This window comes from Apteryx mantelli, chromosome 9 (assembly GCF_036417845.1).
Source record: "Apteryx mantelli isolate bAptMan1 chromosome 9, bAptMan1.hap1, whole genome shotgun sequence".
NCBI lineage: Eukaryota > Metazoa > Chordata > Aves > Apterygiformes > Apterygidae > Apteryx > Apteryx mantelli.
The window spans coordinates 5,223,179-5,244,829 of record NC_089986.1 but is presented as its reverse complement, the minus strand read 5'-3'; the positions used below and the strand labels follow the sequence as shown (position 1 = coordinate 5,244,829).

The 21,651-nt window shown below is 35.6% G+C and overlaps 1 protein-coding gene across 1 annotated transcript; it reads left to right on the top strand.

Annotated features, from left to right (window-relative positions):
• Nucleotides 1-648: 648 nt before the first annotated feature.
• ZBBX (zinc finger B-box domain containing) lies at nt 649-19,695 on the top strand. The gene is given in 20 exon segments (XM_067302171.1): nt 649-716; nt 1,619-1,732; nt 2,652-2,745; nt 5,158-5,206; nt 5,332-5,441; nt 7,360-7,527; nt 8,001-8,169; nt 8,788-8,792; nt 9,599-9,717; nt 10,204-10,337; nt 10,577-10,680; nt 11,018-11,124; nt 12,104-12,135; nt 12,545-12,710; nt 12,712-12,784; nt 13,649-13,811; nt 14,371-14,526; nt 17,113-17,349; nt 18,498-18,600; nt 19,443-19,695. Coding segments are annotated over 20 exon segments (2,247 nt in total). The 3' UTR covers nt 19,519-19,695.
• Nucleotides 19,696-21,651: the final 1,956 nt, after the last annotated feature.

The following is a 21,651-nucleotide window of genomic DNA, read 5'->3' as shown; positions in this document are numbered from 1 at the left end:
CTGCAAGCATTCTAGCGCAGCGTATGGATAATAAGCTTCAGTTTGAACTCTGTGCTGTATTAACTTGGTTGTTGGAAAAGTATTTTACAACTGGAATGTGAAAAATTGTCTCTAAAATATTTAGATATCTCTAAAATTGTCTCCAAATTTTTGAAAGTGTGGGATAAGCCTGTCTGCTATGAGTTACTGTGTTATATGAATTTGTGTATGATGCATGATATTTATCTTCCCAAACCATTCACAATGGTTTTGCTTTGATTTTATAGCATTTGTTATTGAGTATTATTTTATTCTCTGTGCTTTTCCTGGGTCTGGTTCAAGAAAGATACATTTTATTAATATTAAGCAAGTTTCCTTGAACTTGAGGAAATTGCCTAAGTGAAACAGACAGCTAAATCTTTCCCTTGGCATCATAAATGTAATAAAAAGTTTCTTTTCCAGTTGTATTCAATTTAAATTTGCTTTAGCATTTTATTGCTACTTCCTATAAAAAATTTCTGCTTTCTGTTTCTCTTTCCACATATTAATATTTTTTTGGCTTTGTAATAAGTTTTTACTGTTTTAATTTCAATCAAATTCCCATTTGAACAGGTTGCTAACTGTAGATTATTCTAATTTTCTTTTTTAGAAGAGATTACTGTAGGAATCATGAACACAAATGACTTTGTAGTACTCCCAGGTTCAAAAACAGGAACCTCAGTAAGATTAAAAGCAAAGTAAGTGCATTTTCTTTGACTATGATAGAGATGTTGTTTCAACATTTTTAATAAGTTTTAATGCAACATTAAGTAGAAGAACTTACTTGCATAAGAGCAAGAGGAGCCATAATGCATTTCTTTTCTAGTATTTTCTCTAAGCTTTTATCCTTAAACCTTTCTTCTTTCTTAGGCTTTGATCTACTTTCTGAGGTAAGTTATAGGCTTTATGACTCTGTATATCTAATTATACTTCGTAAAACAAACTACTAAGGCATTCAGTAGTTTATTTTGATGTAGTTAACCAACAAATCTTTGAGTACTGACACAGTTGCATCAGTTTTCCTTTGGCTGCTCTAAAGCTTCTATTGGAATAGCCATAGCACTGTCCAAAAAACCACCCAAACAAACCATAAATCCAACATACCAGCCTGTGTTTTGCCATACGATCTTTTTGTCCTTAGGGCTGTGTCAGGAGGGTATGCAAGTTGGCAGGCAGCTTAGGCTGCCTGTTAATAGCATGTCCATGTGCTGCTGAGCTGCAGAGGTCCCAGTCAGAACAGGAGCACGTCCTTATTTTTCACCAGAGCCTGTCTTGTTGAAGGGCCTTTTGTCTTTCTCCAGCGGGTGGCCTTCCTCAGGCCTCATATTTTTTATGTTTACTGGGAAGGCTGGAGCAGAGTCTCCAAATCCTCTGAGTACTTATTGGTTCAGCAAACCACTCTGTGAGGTATTCTTGGGTGCATGGAGGCACCTGACCTGCCTTCCATTTTTTTCAGAGCTGTGTTTTCAGCCCTGCTGAGAGATAGAAGGGTGACCAACCTTTAATGACAAATTTCTCAACATTTTTTGTCTTGCTGCTTTAAACCTTTTCAGGTACCTTATTTTCTTTCATGTAATTTCTAATCCATATTTTACTCCAGAAACGTCAGAGAACTGCGGTTGGAGAAAGTACAGTTAGAACTAGAAAACAAGGAGATGGAGAAGAAATTACAGCAACTACAATCAAACATGAATAGAGAAAAAGAAGAGAGAAAGTATGTGAAATTTCTATTTAAAAAAGTAATTCCATGAGAAATAGTGTTCCCCCTTCCCTCCCCCTCAACCCCCCCAAAGTTTAGAATTCAAAGTTATGTTTAGTTTCCTCTCTCCATCTTTCTTCCCTCAGTCTGCCCGATGATAAACTTGCTATTCTGTGGCTTTCTTTTTCTCTTGCACTGTTTCAGTCTAATTTCTGTTTTTGAAGAGGATGCTTGTCTTGATAGTGCTTTAATCCTGTTTTGCATGCATTTGTGTAGCTTTTCAGAAAGACTGTTTTCTGCATGATGGGAAAAATGGCTCAGAAAGTAAGTATAATGTAGTGAAGCAAGTGCTAGGCTGAAAGTTTAGATCTCAGCTCTGCTGCTGGCTTGATCTGTTTATTAGCAAATATCTGCAGTTTCTGCTTCCATTTCTTTATATTTCTGCCTGACATACTTTGCCACTGGAGATAAGTGCTGTTGCATGGTGCCTTGGGTACCTTAGTGCCTTAGCCTTGGTAATGGTAAAGGCCTACCATTTGCAGCTCTGTAATCTTTCACTTGAGCCTCCCCTGCTCCCTGTTTTCCCCCCACCCCCTGCTTTTGGGGGTGTGTGTGTCTCTCTCTTTAAATCCAAAGTAGCTTTCATTGTTAGAGTTAATGGATGGCATGAGCTACGGAGCCTGCTAATCTCCGTGCAAGTGTGCTAAGGCTATAACTGACTCTAATCTTCGCTTAGTCTGAAATTCTTCCCTGCTATCTTCCATGTCAATCATAGTAGTCACTATCAAATCTGTTGCTCACTGAAATCTGCACTGTAGGTTTATATGCACCTAGCATGGTAAAAGATAGAAACTGGAGGAAAACCTCCATGCTTTTCCCACTCATGCCTGCAGAAGACATGATTAGTAATATATTTCTTGGTGTTGGTTCACAGGAAATCAAGGGCTTATCACTGGAGATATGGACAGGCAGGACCAATGACCATCCAAGCCAGAATTTTGTCACAAAACCAAAAAAACAATAATAAGGTAAGAAACTATCAGTATATTTGCAGATAAAGCTATTTAAAAACAAGATTTAGAAGACTTGTACTACTGAATATGCCAAACTTAAATACTGTAAAAATAAAAGTATAAGCAAATTCTGAATAAAATTTAAAAGATTGCTTATTTTTTCATGCCAAGCTTATGTTTCCCTTTGAGCTGGAGGAACATCAAGTTCCGATTGGTGATCTGTTGTTTTCTACTTGCAATAGGTAAAAGCAAACTCTTATTGCTTCTGTAAGGTTAGTATGGTAAGTCTAATTTGGTACTGGTTGAAGTGATCAGGAGTCTCTTTCAAATTAATATGACCTTGTCTAATGCCCGCTATGGATCTCTATTACCAGGCTTCTTCTGTAGTTTTGAGTACAAGTTTACCATCTTCATAGCTATAACCTATACGAAACACACACCGCATTGAAAAATACTAGACTTCAAATTCCTTCTCTAACTCATCGATGCTTTAACTCAGTCATTGCACGATGGTGTCTGTCTTCACAGTAAAACTCCCATCTCCCTCTGTGGTTTATTCTCTGGCATATGCAGGTTTCTCTTCAGCATTGTGTTTTTCTGCTTCTGCATGTCCAATAATCTTAACTCCTGCTGCTTCTGCGTTTCTTTACTCTCAGTAAGAACAGAAGGAGGCTGAGAGCACAAGCACAGTCTCTTGCCATGTGACCCACAGTAGCTGGGAAGGCCTTGCCTTCATCCCATGAAGGCTGATGCTGATAGCTCAAGTGCAGGTTAACCAGACCTTTGAAGCATTTTGTTAGACGAATTCCAGCTGAGATTGGATGCCTCTGAGTTTTAAAACATGAATACACAAGACTCTAAAATGTGACTAGAATAAGGCTCACACCTTAGGTTTGGCAATGGACTCTTGTTCTGTAAGGCCCCTTTTTATAAAATAGGGAAGCATGTAGAACTTTACTGGCAAATCATTGAAAGGTTTATTTTCTTGTGTGAAACATGATATTTTCCCACTTATCTTTGGAAATGATTAGGGCAGTTTAGCTGAAACTTTTCAAAAATCTTAAGCACAGGGCAGACTTGAGCTGAGATGTGTAAAAGCTGATCAAATTTTAATTGGGTAAAGGGTGGGCCTTGTAGGGAGCTTTATCACTTCTGACTGTAATAACCTACTCTTAATATTTCATGCTCTGGTAAAGTAAACTCATTATTTTGATAACCTGGGCTTTTGTCCTGGAGGCTTTACACATCATGGATATACCCAGTGTTTGCTTCCATGGATAGGTAATATTCAAAATAGTGGTAACAATAACAGAGTTGACATTATTCATTCTCTAAATGAGTATGAAAAACTGCAGGGGATCCCCAAATCAAAACTAATTCAACTTAGAGATATGTCAATGTCTGCAAAAGGAAAGAGGAAATATCTGGAGATGCATATAGATTGGGCTGAATGGGACATAAGGAGTTTTCTCCTACGATTTTTTTTCTGGAAGCTATGCTATATGTGTTATGTTGAGATGAACTGTTAATTAAGAAAGACTTTGAAACTAGCAGAGATAAAGCTTTTATAAGTCTAAAAGGGGAATCAGACACTGATAACTTCAGACTAAGCTGTGGCTATTGCTGTTTGAACTCTTTTGAAGACACAGCAGTTTGCAAAGGTCTCTTCAGCCAACACACACAACTTCAATAAAATTGCCTACTTGGCTGTGAGTAGAAGAAAGAGGGTCAGAATGAAAGTTTTCTTCAAGCTGCCTCTTTCTCTTTCCCCTTCTCTAAGACAAGGTACTTAGAGCTGTTACTACTTCAGAGACTTCAGATTACAGCTGTGATGGCTAAGGAGAAGATGCCTAGGCAGAATTTTCAAGGGGGCAAAATTAAAATGCCTGCAAGAGAAGAAAAGTGAGGTTGCAATGTGGACTCCTATCTGTTTGGAGGGAAAAATTCAGGAGCAAAAATGTTGAAAGTGATCAGTCTTTGGGGGTGCTAGATCCTGGAAGGGTGGTGATAGGAAGCAGAAGCCCAAACACTCACACCCCCTAGGCAGATGTCTGTGCAATGGCTTTTTATTCTGTGCGGTAGACCTCACTGGCTGAACTTAGGTCACTGTGATTATGAAATAGCCCTACATGTCTGTGCTTGAGAAGGTCCTTGCTACCCATCTAGATAGGCAAATAAAGATGGTGTTATTTCATTTGGGGGGGGGGGGTGAATGTCATGGTGGAGGGGTTTTGGTGGGGATGGATGGGTCACGTACTTAATTGCTGTCAGTGCATAGTTTTCTCTTTACAAACCTATCTAGCACTTTCATATAAACACTAGCATTTTAGTGTTTAAAGTTACATGCACTTTCATTACCACCTTAGACTTCTTTTTAATATTCATACTCCAGTAGCTTAGCACTTGTATAAATATTTTTCTGTGTAGGTTTCTTCAGGAAAAGTGAAACTGAGCATACTTAAAGAACAGAATCAAGGTAAAGACATCTTTGTTAACTAATTGAAAACTTGCTAACTTCTAATAGAGTATCTGTTTTGGAAGTTGCTATGATTAAGTAATAAAGAAGCCAGTGAGAGACTGGGGTGCCGTTTTCTTTTCCAGAGCCAATGAAACAGTCATTTAAGCGTGAAATGGCAAATGCTGTAGCTTATGAAACTTCTGAAATGAAGGGAATACCAGGTGGACAATGCAAAACTAACAGTGCATTGCTGGTAAGTGGTTAAAAAATTACTATATAGCAATGTAATGTAGTAGCTTTATAATATATAGTCCCATGAATTACTTCATGTTTTTTGAAACTCTAAGCTATGTGTAGCATAGAAAGGCAAGTCATCTGGCCTGGAATTCACTACTTCAACCTTCACCATCAACCTGTTGTGTAGATAATTATTTTTTTATTAATTTTTTTGTCTGAGAATGTTTGAACTGTTTTCTTTGTATTTGGTGTCTAGATTTTTTCCATATGCATGTGTAAATATATACACATACACAAACATGTGTATATGTGTAAATATATGCACAGTGCAAGAAAGTTTCCTCCTAGAATTATTGTAACGCATTTAATAAGTGTTACAAACTTAAAGTTTTTCTCATGTGTAATGTTTGACTGTATTTCATAAATGGGTTGTAACAACCCTTTTTGGACAAAATTGCACATATATTTTGGATTTTCTTTTGGAAAAAATCACTATTTTTATCCTCCTAAATTTCTTCCAAGTTTGATTTTTTTCAAAAAATGCCATCTTTTACTTTTTTATCTTTTCAAATATGTATAATTATTCTTGTTTTCACTTTCTTTCATTCCGAGGTTAATTATGGCTGTTTCATGGCTTTATTTAATGAATCCAAGAGAAGCCATATCAGGAATTCTATAAATTATGAAAAAAGTTTAGATTCCTATTTCCCAGTCATTGGAAGGAATAAAAACTACTGCATCATGAGAATGAAAACATCGTAAATATGGAGTCTGTAGATAGTGTCTTGAAAGAGTTTAGTCAGTCTAACCATATCAGTTTTACTGTATGAAGTTTTCATGAAGATAAGTTATACTTCTGGATGATGTCTCTCTTAGTGTCATCCTGTCACTGAATATGGCATTCTGTTATCCCTCTAAAATTTATTTGATTATCTCATTCCTGCTTTCCAGAAATAGAATCCTCTTAGTAATGTAGCAAATCATCAAACCTCTTGGTCTGATAAATATACCCTTGTTAGAGTGATCTTTACTTGTAGAATGATCTTTACTTATAGTATATGAGTTGAAAGATGACATCATTTGATGGAAAAATTGAGGTGAGAATTTAAGGCAGTTACAAAAATACATAGCACGCTGTTGGTAACCAAATGCAAGCAGTACATCTCTTAAGTCCGTGTATTTTTATAAAGAATAACTCATTTATCTAATTTTTAGAGGTAAACTATATTGAGATGTTGGAAGCTGATGTGTGGGGATTAGAGGTCATGCAGCAGTTTGGTGCAAAAATACACGGATCTAAACTGAGGGTCATGGAGTGCTGTGCTCATTCCGTTTAAGTCAGGATTCCATCTTAACTATCTTGATACTTTTTTTTTTTTCCTCATCACTTGTCTACTTCCCTCTTCTTTCCAGTTCTACTCTGAAACTAATTTAGTAATGTTGCCTCTATTAATAAAGGCAGCTAACAGAGTGCTGTAAGTAGAGACATGAAAGGTGATCTTTTGCATTTAGAATAGAAAATGGTAGCTATGATTCAATTTTTTTCAAAGGAGGAAAGGATATTGCAGTCATAGTGAGATTATTGAACTGTTAGAGTGGCTCTCTATACAGAAGAGCTTCATTAAGCAGAACTGTCAAACTGAACTCCATTAATTAATTACATAGCTTATGCAGAATCTGACGTATCATTTAAACTAATTTATATAACATCTTACCTAAACTGTCCTGTGTCACACCAAATGGAATATTCAAATTACTGAATGTTCACTTACATGGACACTATATAGTGCAGATTAAATTGCACTACTGAAATATTGAAATTAGGTGTTTCTGTTGCCATCACTCTGTTCTCTTGCTTCTGCCACTTTTTTTAATACTTTCGGTGGAAAGTTTGTTTATAATAAATTAATGGTTTCATAATATTTTGTTAACAGACAGAAGCCCATATACCTGTTGGAAAATTGAAAGTTGCCCATCATTTCATCAAAGAAGTAAATCTGGATGAATCAAAAACTCATCTTGAGCAGAAGAAAATAAATACTGGGCATCAGCTCACATCAGAAAAGTCTTCATCTCTGCTAACATCAGTAGGTAGTGCTGAGGTAGCGTACAATTTAGAAACAGACAGACAAAAATTTCTCTTCTGACATTTGTGACATCTTAGGCAGAGTGGCCTTCAGGTTTTCCTGCATTGTGCCAAATGAGGGATCAGGTCGTCAGTCTTGCATGATCAATTGACCCCTATTTATGTCTCTGTGACATAGCTAGGGACGTAGGCTGTGGCTAGTGCTTTCTGCCTATTAAAAACATAAATTAAATGCTTTTAATTCAGACTGCTTATTCAGACTTTTTTGTTTTTTCTTAGTGTACTCTTGAAGGAACACTGCAAATTTAGTCTTTGGCAAGATCACACAAACTGGGTGATTTGATTTCCAGGGTGGCTAAACTAAGCCCAGAAAACAGGGTGCCCCATTGCCAGAGTTGATACTAAAAAGGTTGTTACTGTTGTATATAACTGGGAAGAGGACTAAAATCAGAAGTACTGTGTTAATTGTGTTGTGGAACTGTTTTTTAGCCCTCAGAATCAATCTGGACAGGCCTTGACAAACAGGAGAGTGGGTTATTACTACATGGTACATTTAATGAGGAAGAATCTACACAGTCTTTTCAGGAAGCTTTGATGCAGTGGAGAAATGGATATTGTGATCACAGAACTGCACTGAATTCCAGTGAGGTCCTATCAGGTATGAATTTATTTCTGTTTTAATTGCACTTTAAAAACATTAATAGCTATTTTGAGGGGTAATACCCATTCTTAAAAGAAATACCTCAGTTTGTAGAATATTAACAACTTACTATTTTTACTGAAATAGGAATCGCTGACTTTCTAGCCGTACCCCATGCAACTAGGAAGTAAAGCTGTGGTTCCAGCTATATGCTGGTACAGTAGGCTAGATGACTCACCATTCATTATACTACTTTAAGAAGGTAAAAAGTCCAAAGAAACTTTTATTGCAACAAGTTGTAGTTCTATAAGTGACTTTTCAGGTATTATAGTCTAGTCAAATACTTACCCTGATATAACTTTTAATAATGGGCAGGTTGTTGCTTCATCAGAATTCTTGTATTGAACTCTGATCTTGGCTAGCCTGTACCATGTGCATCCCTATCGTTTCATGTGAGAAACAATGACACAGAAGACTTTATACCTTCGCGTTACTATTCACATTAAAGTCTCAGCTTTCAGTTGAGATGAGGAATGTACATGCCTCAAGATTTCACATGTTGTGTCAAAGTACGTTTTCTGTTTGCCTTTCACAAGCTCTTCATCTTTGTCTGTCCCAGTGAAAAAATACAATCAGTTGAAGTATGCATGAAAAAAATGAGAAAACTCTTGTCTGATTGGATTTCTGCAATATAGTCTGTCCTCTAACCCATGGATGGTGTTCATTCTTTCTGTATTTTTTCAGACACAAAATATACTGATATTTTTTCCTGTGGTATGGTGAGGGTTTATCTTTGGAGTCATGGAATCTATTTTTTCCAGCACGTAGTCTTTCTTTATGTGAGAAGCTGTAATGAATGAGGTTTTACTGGCTATTCCCACTGCTGACTATATTGCTTAAATACTAGTTTTTAGATTTCATACATCCAGGAACCAAGTTTTTAAGAATTAATAGAAATCTTGCCTGGCACAGGTAACATACATCTGATGAATGTGTCTCACATCATTAGATGCAGGACTTACTCATATAAGTTACTGCTTGTCTGTGGAATCTTTACATGAATCTCACAATCTACTGTTTGTTTACTGATGTTTCAGTCATACAGGAGAAGCTGGCTAACCATTAGATATGCAGTCCTGTCTAAATCTAATTAAAGCATGTTCTCCCCCCCCCCCCACCCCCCAAAAATTCTGGCAGTTTGTCAATTTTTTTTTCCAGCTGAATCCAGTAAATCTGTAGTAGTTCTTAATTTCTTTTCTTACGGTTCAAATCTTCTAGATATATATTTTTGTGTAGCATAATATTGCTGGCATTTTAAATTTTGAAATTATGCAAAGACTTAGCTAGGCATAGGCTAATGTGGCATTCATTCAAAAATAATGTAGTTAATAGCAAGTTTACAAATCTGAATAGCTGCATAAAAGCTTTGTTTATTATTTTATTAGAGTCTGTAGGAGTTTGTGAGGTACAGACCCACCTTACTTTTACGAAAGAACCTATCCAAATTGAATTCAAGGAGGACAGCCTGAGCTACATGGAAAAACTCTTGCTTAAGAAGTACAGAAGGTATTGTTGAAGTTGCTGGTACTAATAGAAGAAGTCAGAAATACTTAAACATTAACTCCTGATATTATATCTAATATTAAAAAAGTTTCAGTGACATTTTGTTAATTAAGATGCTTGTATACAGGGTATTTTATTTTAATTAACGTAATCATTGAAACCAGATTTGGTGACTTAATATTTCAGAATTATTCCAGAGGGAGTAATCTGAAGGGTTCTCTTTGCTCTGTTTGTTGTAGCATTTGAAGTACTAATGATATTTGACAGCTTGTTTTAGGGGCATTTGCTACAGAAGGAGTTTCACAGAGGAAAGGAAGTATGATCTTCAGGATACTTAAATATAATGGAAATAATGTTGCTAATCCCTGAAGCGCGAGGTGACATTTAAATTAGGAGAAGTTGCTGCTTGTTAGTGGTAGTAAATACTGAAGTTGAGATATTACATATAAAATACTGATGACTTTAAATTGGTTTCTTTTTCTTTTTTAGAACTCCCATTGATCAAGTTTCTAGTAATCAGGTTAATGATTTAAGGCTTGTACAAACACTGAATGAACATCAGGCTGCTGTGACTGGAGGAGATGGAGGTGGAAAAGAAGATGATGAAGATGATGACTTAGCAGGTGTACTGGATTTCTGTTTACTGAATCTAACTATTAAGCATCTTTTCTCAGGGTTCTTTTCCTCTCTGTTTGCTGAACAGTTACAAACTTAACTAGTTTCTACCTGAAAAAAAGAATGTAACAGTTGAGGGAGAAATTTGTGATGCTTCATAATCAAAATATTTGAATTTTTGTAGGTGTATCAGGTATCTAAAACCAGAGAAAATGAGTGTGTCAAATAATTTAATTATATTTTGTAGTTGAAGATATGAAGAGATATTGGGCAGCTGTTTTTAGAGAGAAAGTACCCAACACTGTTTCTGAGAGTAGAGAGTCCTCTCTGAAAATTGAGGTCCTTGATGATGTAAGTATATAATGAATGACTTTATGTATCTTTACAGTGATCCTAAATGATTTGGTTTAAAAGTCCTGTTCTCTTTAATCAGGTTGACGTGTTAAAAATCTAAATTAGCAACAACTAAATCTCTAATAAGAAAATTATTTGGTGTGTTGTTGATCTTTTCAATACGTAAGTGGAAAAAGTAGCTTACGAAAGGTTCCCTGTGATTCTTTCCTGTTGTGTCCAGTGACCCAAATAGTTTAGAAACTGTGCAAAAAAAAATCTGCAGGCTTTTATTCACTTGAGTTAATGTTTTTGGAATATTAATCTTTGCTGAATATGTATTTATTTTTTTAATTAGTCTTATGGCAAGGACTTGGACGAATCATCTAACTTTTTGGTGATGGAAGCTGGGGCTATAGGAATGAATAAGCAAAGAGAAACTGAACCACTCGAGCAGTTTGGAAGGTATCAAAAATGCAGAGATTGTTTGGAAGAGAAAAGGGAGTAATCCTATTTTGCTTCTGAAATAGTTACATTCCTAAATAACAAGCTCGTCTCTTTGCAGACAGTCATCTCCTTCATATTTCCTGTGAATCTTGGGGAATCCTTGACTGTAAATTGTTTTAAGGCATGGTTAGGAAATTAATCTTCTCATCCTTATCACAAGACATAGTCTGTGTTAATGTTATGACACTGTCAGTTGAGTTCTTTCCCTTCCTTTGCATTTCTTCCAAGATTCTGTCTGTGATTGCTCTTTGTCATCTTTGAAAGTTTTCATTTGGTGAATGACCTGACGATTTAATGAATGTTTTATAAGAAGCTCTAAAAACAGTTTGGCAGTTAACAGACATATGAAACACTAACCATTAAAGTTAGTGAACAGTAAGTTTGTGTCCTCGACTATGTTGGTGAGCCACCAAGGAATGCTAACTGTCTGTAGTTAGAGAGATGTCACTTTGGAATTTCTTTGTTTGGTTTGCTTTATCGCTTCAAATGTTTAAATCATGTAAGATGCATTTCTCTATATGTGTAAGTCTTGAATTACAGGTGAAATTTCTCTTTTGCATGTTCTTATCCCAGTAGGAGCAGGGACTTGCGTACAGACAAGTCTGTAGTTTGTCAGTGTTGTACTGTGTACTTTAAAGATACTCTCGCATGATTAATCTTGTAATTGCAGGCAAACTAAGAGTCCTAATAAATGTACATGTGCAACTCCTCTGATCTCCTAAAATTTACCTATGGTTAGATGTGATTGGCCTTGCTATATTTTATTCTTCTGGTCTTTCCTGTTCCCTCCTTCTCAAAGTGGTGCAGCAACTGCAGATCAGAGGAGCACAGTACCAGACCTTTTGCCAACAGAAATTGTAGGCGTAATGGGAAAGTCATCTTGTCATTTGACTTCTACAGCTGACACTCAATATCTCTTACCTTTTCCTCTTGATAGAAATCCCGTTTCTTCTAAAGAAATTTCTCAAGGTAAGTTTTGAAAGTCACTTCTGCACTCTACAGAATTGTTTTATATACGGTTTTGTCATTCTCATATAGGATGTGGTAATCGACTGTGGTAGTTGTCTGAAAAAATATTTTAATGATCTTTTTTTAAATAAGTATTATCAAGATCTAATGTATTCATAGGCAACAATGTACAGAAATGGACACACTGAATGTAGAACAGGTACTACTACCCAGTAAGTCTACTCTGTTGGCATCTCGAAGATGCTGGAAGTTGGTCGTTTTTCTTCTTTGTCTTATGCCTAGGGCTAGCTTTAATGGAGAGTTCTTATTTTAAATTCATGAACAACAACACTGTAGGCTTGCAAGTTTTAATTAATATAAATTTCCATTAAATGTTCCTATGTTCAATATTTTATTTGTGCTCTTACAGAAAAAATGGTTTTCTGCAGTCATCTTGAAAGGAATGCAGTGCAAAAGGAGAGCATTAAAATAAGGACTATGGGAAGAAGGCTTAGCTCTTGTAAACTATCTGAGAAGTTATCTAACCCTACTAAACCAGTAAGCAGCAAATATCTCTTAGACGCAATTATGGGAAGACAAAGATTCATGAGAATTGGACAGTGCCTGCAATAGCCAGAGTTTGGCTTTGCCTGTAATTGCAAAGTCTTTAGTGGTAAAATATTATGTCTTTAGTTGCTAAATATATAAACTATGTTGCCTATCTACTTTCCAACTTCAGCATGTGCCAACATGTTTCTGAATCAGCTGAGATGCTAACAACTGTATGGGTACTATGAAGCACTGTACTCTCCCCCCCCCCCCCCAAAAAAAAAACAACAACAACAACAAACAGTCAAGAATATAGTTCTACTCAGAGGATTGTCACCATATCACACATTTCGTCTCAGGAGGATATAAAGGCTTTCATTCATTCCACTCAGTATTGTCAGTCTTCTGTTGGTAGTTGTTCCAAAAAGTAAAAGAAAAAACAGGCTAGTCTCAGACAGGGGAAAGAAAGAAAACAAAAACCAAAGCAAACCACCCTGCTCTTCACATTTTAGTATCAAGGCCACTTCCTCTCAGTTGGATACCACAAATTATAGATACTCTTATCAAATCTAAAACATTTAAATGTTCTCTTGTTGAAAAGAAGAATGGAAGTGAATAGTAATGGTGAAGACTGGGACATTAGATTTGATGTCATTGTGAGGTAGTCAGTATTACTTTTCTTGATATACACAAAGATAAGTAAAAGCAAGCAAACAAAAGCTGCTTCTCACTGCTACATTCAATCAGTGGAAGAAGAGACTCTGAAAACTCTGGCTGCATTAGCAACAGAAGTCTCTAGGATTTGAAAGCATGTGTCATGTAAAGCCATCAACCTTATGGAAAAATACATCAATTATAACAGGCAATTAGAATCATTCCAGGTTTTATGAAATGAGAGTTTATATTAATATAAACTTAAATTTCCCTTGCAAGTTTATATTAATTATGTAGCCTTTTCCTTTTGTAATTTTTTCGTTTTTTCAAGTTGTTACAGGAAGTAGCTCACAGAGAGAAACCTGTTTCTACATGGTATTGGGGACTTGAAGGTTTCTTTGTTTTAGGTGTAAGCCCTAAACAAGTAATGCTCAAAGCATGTTCTTCACTGCGTGCTGACTCCAATGCTGCAAAAAATAGTATTTCCATTTCAGGTAATGGTGTATGATTAAAACCCTTAAACACAGTACATATTGAGTACTGCCTCTGTAACACATTCTTCTCTTCATGTAACTGCCCTACCTGGATCTAGCTTATTTTTAAAAGTCATTGTGGGGTAACTGTCATGCCAACAGATGCAACCAGTAGTGTGGAGAGATAAAATAAATTCAGTACCTTGAGGTAAATTACATTAATATATCATCCAAGATTTATATCCTTTTTGTATCCCCTGAAAATTTGGTTTCAGTATGAATTTCTGCTTTTCTCTCTGTAATACACATCACCAAGTAAAAAGGTATCATTATGCTGTTGCTTTTAATGGTGTATATGAAACAACATGCAAAGTGTTTGAACATGAATATTAATTTGATCAAGTATATCACTTGATTTTAAGCTAGTTAGTGTGCTATGTGAATTTTTTCACATAACGTGCAAAAAACTTGCTTACGTTACTACTTTTAATTGTACGTATATTCAATGTAGCAATTATAGTAACAGTAGATACACTAACACAAAACATGCAAATATTTCTCTAATGCTTTTTAATTTCAGGAGATGGAAAGTGGGTTATTGACAGAAGCTTAAGTGAATATGCTGATGACTCCCTAGTTCATGATGTCTTAGAAGATCAATTGAACAGACCTTCAAATGGTTTGGAAAGACAAAACTCTCCAAATAGAATGTCTCCCCTGATGGTAGTGTACCCAGGTAAGGATAGCAACAGTTTTGAGGTTCTACTTTACTGGTTATTTTTATCTTACTATTTTTAAGCATGTTTGTAATCTTGATACCTTTAACCAAAGCACACAGTTTAGTAACTTGCTCAGTTTGGACCCCTAGGTTTGTAAGATGCAAGCTGTAGTGCTGGTTTCTTCTCTTCTGGGATTTTAATACTTTTTTCTGAGAAAAGTATTTTTAGAATCTGTCCATTTTTAATTTGCCTTTTAAATGGTATACTTGAGTTACAGCAACTGATGCATCTTTCTGTGATAAGGAAGAGTGTAGCCCAGCATCTCTAGCTTAAATGCATCCTTTCAGAGGAAATGACATTACCAATCTGTAAACCGGACTATGACTGTCAAGGTGGATTCCACCAAGTGCAAAAGCATTTAGCAGATAAGGCTGTGGTCAGACCTGGTAAACACTGTAACTTCCCAGAGGTGAAGTGAGATATCCAAAGGCTTGCTTTCTCCAGTTGTGTTGTTTGATAATTGTATTATTATCAGATCTGTGACTTGTACTGAAAAGAGCTTGTGTCTTCCTTTTCATTACATACCATGAAGTCTGTGATACCTGTGGTGGTCATACCCCCCTCGGTGTTGTGTTATAAAATTCATACCGAAGTTCTTTGAAGATTTATAACTGACTCCTCAGTAGGACTTCAGCCTTTGTAAAAGTTTTTTTAAAAGAAGTCTTTGTACCAATGATTTAATTGTCAAAGGTTCATCTCCTCAGTATTTTGCTTGTATACCAAATATACAGAAAACAAACCTCACAATACTCCTCTAAGATATAAAGCAAGTTGATAGTGGATTAATAGAAATACATAGCTAGGAAAAATAACTGAGAAATTTTCTTCCCCTTGTTTTTGTGTTTAGAGATATAAAACTAGAAAACTTTGTGGGTTTTTTGTTTTTTGTTTTTTTGCTTTTACTCAGCATTTTTAACACAATCTTGCAAACATTCTGCAGTTTTGACAGATATTTAAAATCCCAGGATGCTTTTAGCTAGTTATATGAAGAAAATAACTGATACTTAGCTTTTGTCATTTGAGAATGTTCTTTACACTTTACACTTTTGGATTGCTGTAAATGAGCTGAATACTGAAAGATCACAGAAATATCAGTCTGACTTTTGTTTCTGTATAATAAATATGATACAGGAACAGTTAGGCTTGAGAGCAATATAGTCTGAGATTGTTCTACACGAGTTGTAACTGTTCCTAACCACCATCTTCCCTTTCTTCTGACAGTATAAATCATATTCATTCATTAAAAATACTTTTATATAAACATAATGACGTATTTTTGTAACATTAAAAGTTTGTATGGCTTCTGGCATGTCTACAGCATAACCACCAGTTACACACAAGGCACATTTACAATGCATCATAATGAAAGTTGTCTTTTGCAGTGACAGTATGCATATCTGAATCCCTTTGAGCTTTTGAAAATGTCAGTAAAAAAACACTGCTTGGAATATTATAGGCGAAGTATAAGGCCTCATTATTTTTAACTGTTTGAGTTTCCTGTTCTTTAAAATACATGAAAATATTGTAAGAATTTAAGCAGCGTTTGCGCTGCAGTGCTTAATTTTTCCTTTTGAAAGATTTTTGAAAATTTTGCTTGACATCTTGGCAGGTCAAGAAATGTGATCTACTTCTAAAAATATATAATATATATATAGTAGAAGTACCCTCTGTTGTGAGTTTGTTGAATTTAGGGATTATTTTTATATCTTCATCCATGTATTTGTATTTTGGGTAAGATGCTTTGAATACATAGTGTTTTTTTCAAAAGAATTGGCTTTTGAGTTAAGAATTATCTCTTACTGTAATAATTCTTTTTATTGTGCTTGGTGTCTACTCCTGCCCCTACCTCCTTATATCTAAGCTTTGGATATTTTGTCTAGGACAAGATTATGTATTACTATGAGTTTTGCAGCAACTAGTACAATTTGATTTTGATCTAATAAAAGATTTATTCATGATACTGCAATAATTACTATTACATAAACTTAAAAAACCAAGGAAACAAGTAATGCATCACTGCATCTGCACTTTCCAGTTACTTTTCTCAATTTCAGCTGTCTGTCTGAAGGAAAGTGGCTTACATTTTCTCATCTTAAGCAACCAATTTGGCATTTTCATTTTAAAAATGCTATGTGTGAGATTGTGACTGTCAATTTTGAATTCCAGAAAAAAAAATTGGAAGTATCAATATTTTATTCATGTTCCCCTAAATTAAAATGACAGAACAAAAGTTTTAAGCTTTCCACAAACCTTAGTCCTTAGCTTCTCTTCTCCTCTCCTCCAAAAGTTATGCCATCGTACATAGTCTTTAACCTGAATATTTTTTCAGAAAGGTGCCCCTGAAGTGTGAGAGGCTACTTCCCATTATGATTTTAATGTTTTTATTAACACTTATCAATTCAGCTTTACCTAATATTAATAAACAATTTGGATCAATTGATAATTTGAACTAAAATTAATGTCATCAGTGAGCTGAGATGAAATTCTCTTTATACATACAATCTTGAATTTGTTAGGAGTTGTGACCTTTTGTGTTATGTCAGGGAAGGGCTCTAGAAGACCGTGGTCGACAAATATGCTATACTATAAATTGGCCGGAAATTGTCCAACAAACACTCAGCCAAGACCAAGGAGTTCACCTATGCATCCGTTAAGAGTTGTTACTGAGATGTCAAAAGACAAGTGCCTTGATGCAACTGAACAGGATGAGGATTTTTGGAGATATAGTGCTGACCAAGAAGCCCTGCTTACTCTGGAAAGAGAATTACAAAGTTATACAAGTAAGTGGCAATGCTACTTTTTCTTTCATATTTACAAGAAGCACACTGCAAAACAAGTAGTTATTTCATTTGTCTTTTGAGCTCTAATTGGCTTTGGTGCAAAAATGTACTAATCCTTTTGAGATATGAAAGACTGTTTTTGTGGTTGAACAGAGTGATTTATCTCCACTGGATTGTATTTTAACCCTCTGTTAATTTAGTTAAGCAAACTACAGCATGCAGGTTTATGAATCTTTTATCCCCTGTATTTTTGTTCCAGAAATCTGCTGGATGTGCTGGGTACTCTTTCAGATCATGAGTTTCTTTTGAATAGGTATCCTTTCTTTGGATATGTAATAATGAACACATCAGATGTTCATTGAGAGCTGGATTTGTTTTGATGTAAAAGTAGTGGGGAAGGTGGAGTAGAAATCTTATAGAACTGTCCTGAGGAGAACTGCTGCTGATAAGACACAACAAAATATGATGTTTTAGGAGAACTGTCCCTTTTTTTTATAAGTTCTCAGCAAACCCATGTCTCTGCAAGAGTTTCTCTTGGTGGTTGAAGAATGAAGATCCATGCTGCCTATGCACAGAGGAGAATAGGGAGGGAACTTGTTACTGTAAGACTGCCCTGTTCTTCCTCTAAGTCTTCATTCAGATTTTCCTGGAATATTTTTCACTTATTTAGAGGCTTCTATTGGAAACTTACAACTATATGAAACTGAAAATAATAGTATACTTACGTGTGTGTTCTAAAGAAGCATAGACTGTGACCCCAGTTGATCACCTTTTTGGATTGATGGAGCTGTTAGAATATATCCTGCTAGTCTCTTTTGGAGTACCTTTGGAGTACCTCTTTTGGGTAATGTATACCATTAGTCGGCTACCTGACTTCTATCTTTGCTATGGTATTTTGAGGGTGCACAGGAGATAGTGGACCCTACATACAAAATTTGATACTGCACTGGCATAAAAGTCTTAGAAGCAAACCCTCTACACCCCTTCTAGTGATACAGGAACCATATAATACAAAGTCATAACTTATTTGAGGGCTTGTAGTGACATCCTAAACCAGCTAGAGTGGTTATTTTTTTTATTTGGTTTATATGCAAAAGACGTATATCTTTTGTTTATATGTGGTACTAAAATGACCTAAAATATTTCAGGTCTTCAGGAAAAACTTTGCAGCTTAACTTCTGAAGACTTCTGTAGTACAGATTTCCACAAAAATCTGGAACTAAAAGACCACGGTGGAGCTGATACTTTAAGGCAAGTTAAACCTTCTGGTTATAGTTTTATGATATTGTGGAATACTCAATACCCAAGCATCTTGCCAGAACCTAAGTGAAAAGTCTTGACTTTCTGATTAATGATTACAAATGTCAGCATGATATTTTATATTTTGGTGTTCTAAGTCAGTACTCCTCAGCGTTTCAAATTAAATGATGTATTTTATTGTTGAGACCCCAGATTATAAATGCTGGGGTTACAGTTTTTAATACATTAGCTTGGTTAATATACAGCACTGAGACTTATAAATGTGTCTGTTAAAAATCATCTGAGTTCTTTGGTTGAAAGGTACCTTTAACAACAGTAGCTGTGAGCAGGTGAGCCAATAACATTTAAATCACCGTAGGCTATGTCTGTTTTATTGCCTCAGAGACTAAGAAGGTGACTGAAAAGGAGTTTCCCCAAAATTTTGTCTAGCATTGGGCTTTGTACTATGATCTTACAACTAGTAAAGATAAGTGAGAGACAGTGAGGTTGACTGTATATGGAGTGGAAACAGTGATTCTGTATTCTGCACTGTGCTTTTAAAATGTTTTTTTTTTCTTAGTTTACCTGTTTTAGGATGTGGGGTTTCTCTAAGGCATAATAGTGACAATATTGTTTACCTCTCACTTGGTTAAGAGTTGAAAATGTATGTGGTAAAAGCTGAGGGGAAAAAATGAATATAGTTGCCTATATTTTATGTATATATGCAATACATACAGTCAAAGTTATGTTTGTGGCTTTATTATGCATGTGTGAACATGTATCACTAAGGCTGCAAGTAGAGTAGCTTGAGGAATTTTTGCTGCTGATGATCACTGTGGTATCTTTCTTTTAAGGGGCTGGGATGAAAGCCAAATGGATGATGAGGAAGAAATTCTGAAGGATAAGCAACAGGTTCTTGCGTTACAGTGAACATGCAGAGAACTTAATGCAATTGTTATTCTTTACATAAGCTACAAAAACAAGAAGCAGATGGAGAGGTGTCTTGAGTGCTGCTGATGTTATTTATAAGGATTATTTTGTAAGTCTGTGAATAAAAATGCTTAATCACCTGGTTTTGACTTTTTTCTTAGTGTGAATGTAATAAGAAATAACAGAATAAAAGAAAACTTAAAAGTCTTACTGTACTATTATTTTTTAGTTTTTTTTTATTCTTTAGTTATTAATATAAGGTTACTTGCCTGAGAATTGAATTTCATCTCCAAATGCATTTTTATGTTGCTAAGGTCACAGGTAATGTGCAAGAAGGTTTTAATGTAGTGTTCTTACGTTGGGGGAGTATCTCAATGTGGCCACACTTGTATGGAGAGATGCGTAGTAGAAAGTGTAATAGGGCTAGTATACTTCACTATTCTTATTGTATATGGTGCCATTAGGGGATTTTCACCTTGCAGAATAAAAATATACTGTTTTACATAGGAGATTAGCAGGACAAGTAAAATATAGTTTCTTCTTTATTTCAGCAGGTGACATATAGTAGCGGTAAACTTGTCTCCCTCTGCTGAGCATGAGAGGGGAAGTTAATTCTCTTTCCACAGTTCTTCTACTTCTGTTTCATTTGCCAGTTTGGAGCGATCCATTCCCAGCTTGCCAAATTCTCCTGATGTAGGCTGCTGTGTTACAAGCCTCTTCAGATGAGGAGAACAAAGAGGAAATACAGTGATTTTGATTTCACCAAACCATTTTAATTTCTCTATCTGATCATGACAAAGCCTCAGAGATTATCGCTGAATTTACTGAATTTGTGTTGTATAAAAAGGTTTAGGGTATTCAGGTAAGGATCAAATCAACTGAACTCCATACCCTTTTCTATGCTGAAACAAATTGTCTTTGAGGTGGAAAACCAAAACCCAACAGCATTTAAAAGATACTATTAAAGCAGAATTTTGAGCAGAATCAAAAAGCTGAAAATTCTGCTATTTCTGTGTGTTGAGGAGTAGTGGTAAAAGAGCTGATTTGTGACTTTTCCTCCTCTTCATTCCTTCCTCTTCCTCTCTTCCCTTCCCAATTAATATATGAGTAAATGCAATTAACAAAACTTCAGTAAAAGGTCATATGGCTGCTACATGCTGACACAACACTTTAAAAAGGGTTTGGTGGTTTTCTGTTCTTTTTGAACAGATGCTTAACTGTAGCTAGTAGTGACTTCATTGCTGGGGAGGTGGTAGGGAATGAAAGCTTTGGAGTGATCTACCTGCTAGCTTTAAGATGCTCAGACAGCAGTGTGTTCCAGTTTTCTTAAAATTTTCTTCACCTATTTGTATGTGGTGAACACTTTCAGTTTTCAGTGTAATGTTACTTTCCTGCACTGTGATTTTTTTAAGATACTTTTGAAAGCATGGATATTTTTCCTCCACTTTTGATCAAAAAGTGCAACTATTAAATCACAGTTGCAAAATTAAAGTTTTTGTATCATGTAAATTCATGTCAGACTTCAGTCTGATTGTGTTGGGAGATTTTGAAAGTGAGAATAGCTAAAAGTTTTTGTTCTTATCCGTTTACAGGTAAATCACCTGACGTGATTCTAAAATGAATGGTAACTGCTGTTCAGAGAAACTCATATAGGAATAGAAACTTCACAACCTGCTTTGTATCTGGCATCCGTTGTCCACAGTTCTCACGTAACTGCTTGAATGGGGAGGTTGTATAAGATGTAATGTGGAGAGCAATGCCAGACTTGCTTGGTTTTGTCCATTTTGTGTTTAATGAAAGGATTGTGTCTCTACACTTCAGTCATTAGTCACCACAGCAACATTAAGTTAACAGTGATCAATGAGTAATGAAACTTCGTGTTGAAGCCTTTTAATAAAGGTCATGACTTCTGTCAAAGCTGACTTTGTTCGTAGTCTCAAATGTTTTAAAAGCTGATGTTGAGTGCTCGTATCAACAGTCTTGTGATTTTTATGGTCACAGGTGATAAGTGACCTTCACCAGTGTATCAGTGGAAATATTGCAATGTACTATTTAGGTCCTGACAATTAAACCTATGCTTGTTTGTATTCTCCTTAGGTCTTAAAATAACGAATGGAACTCTGGTGTGTTAGG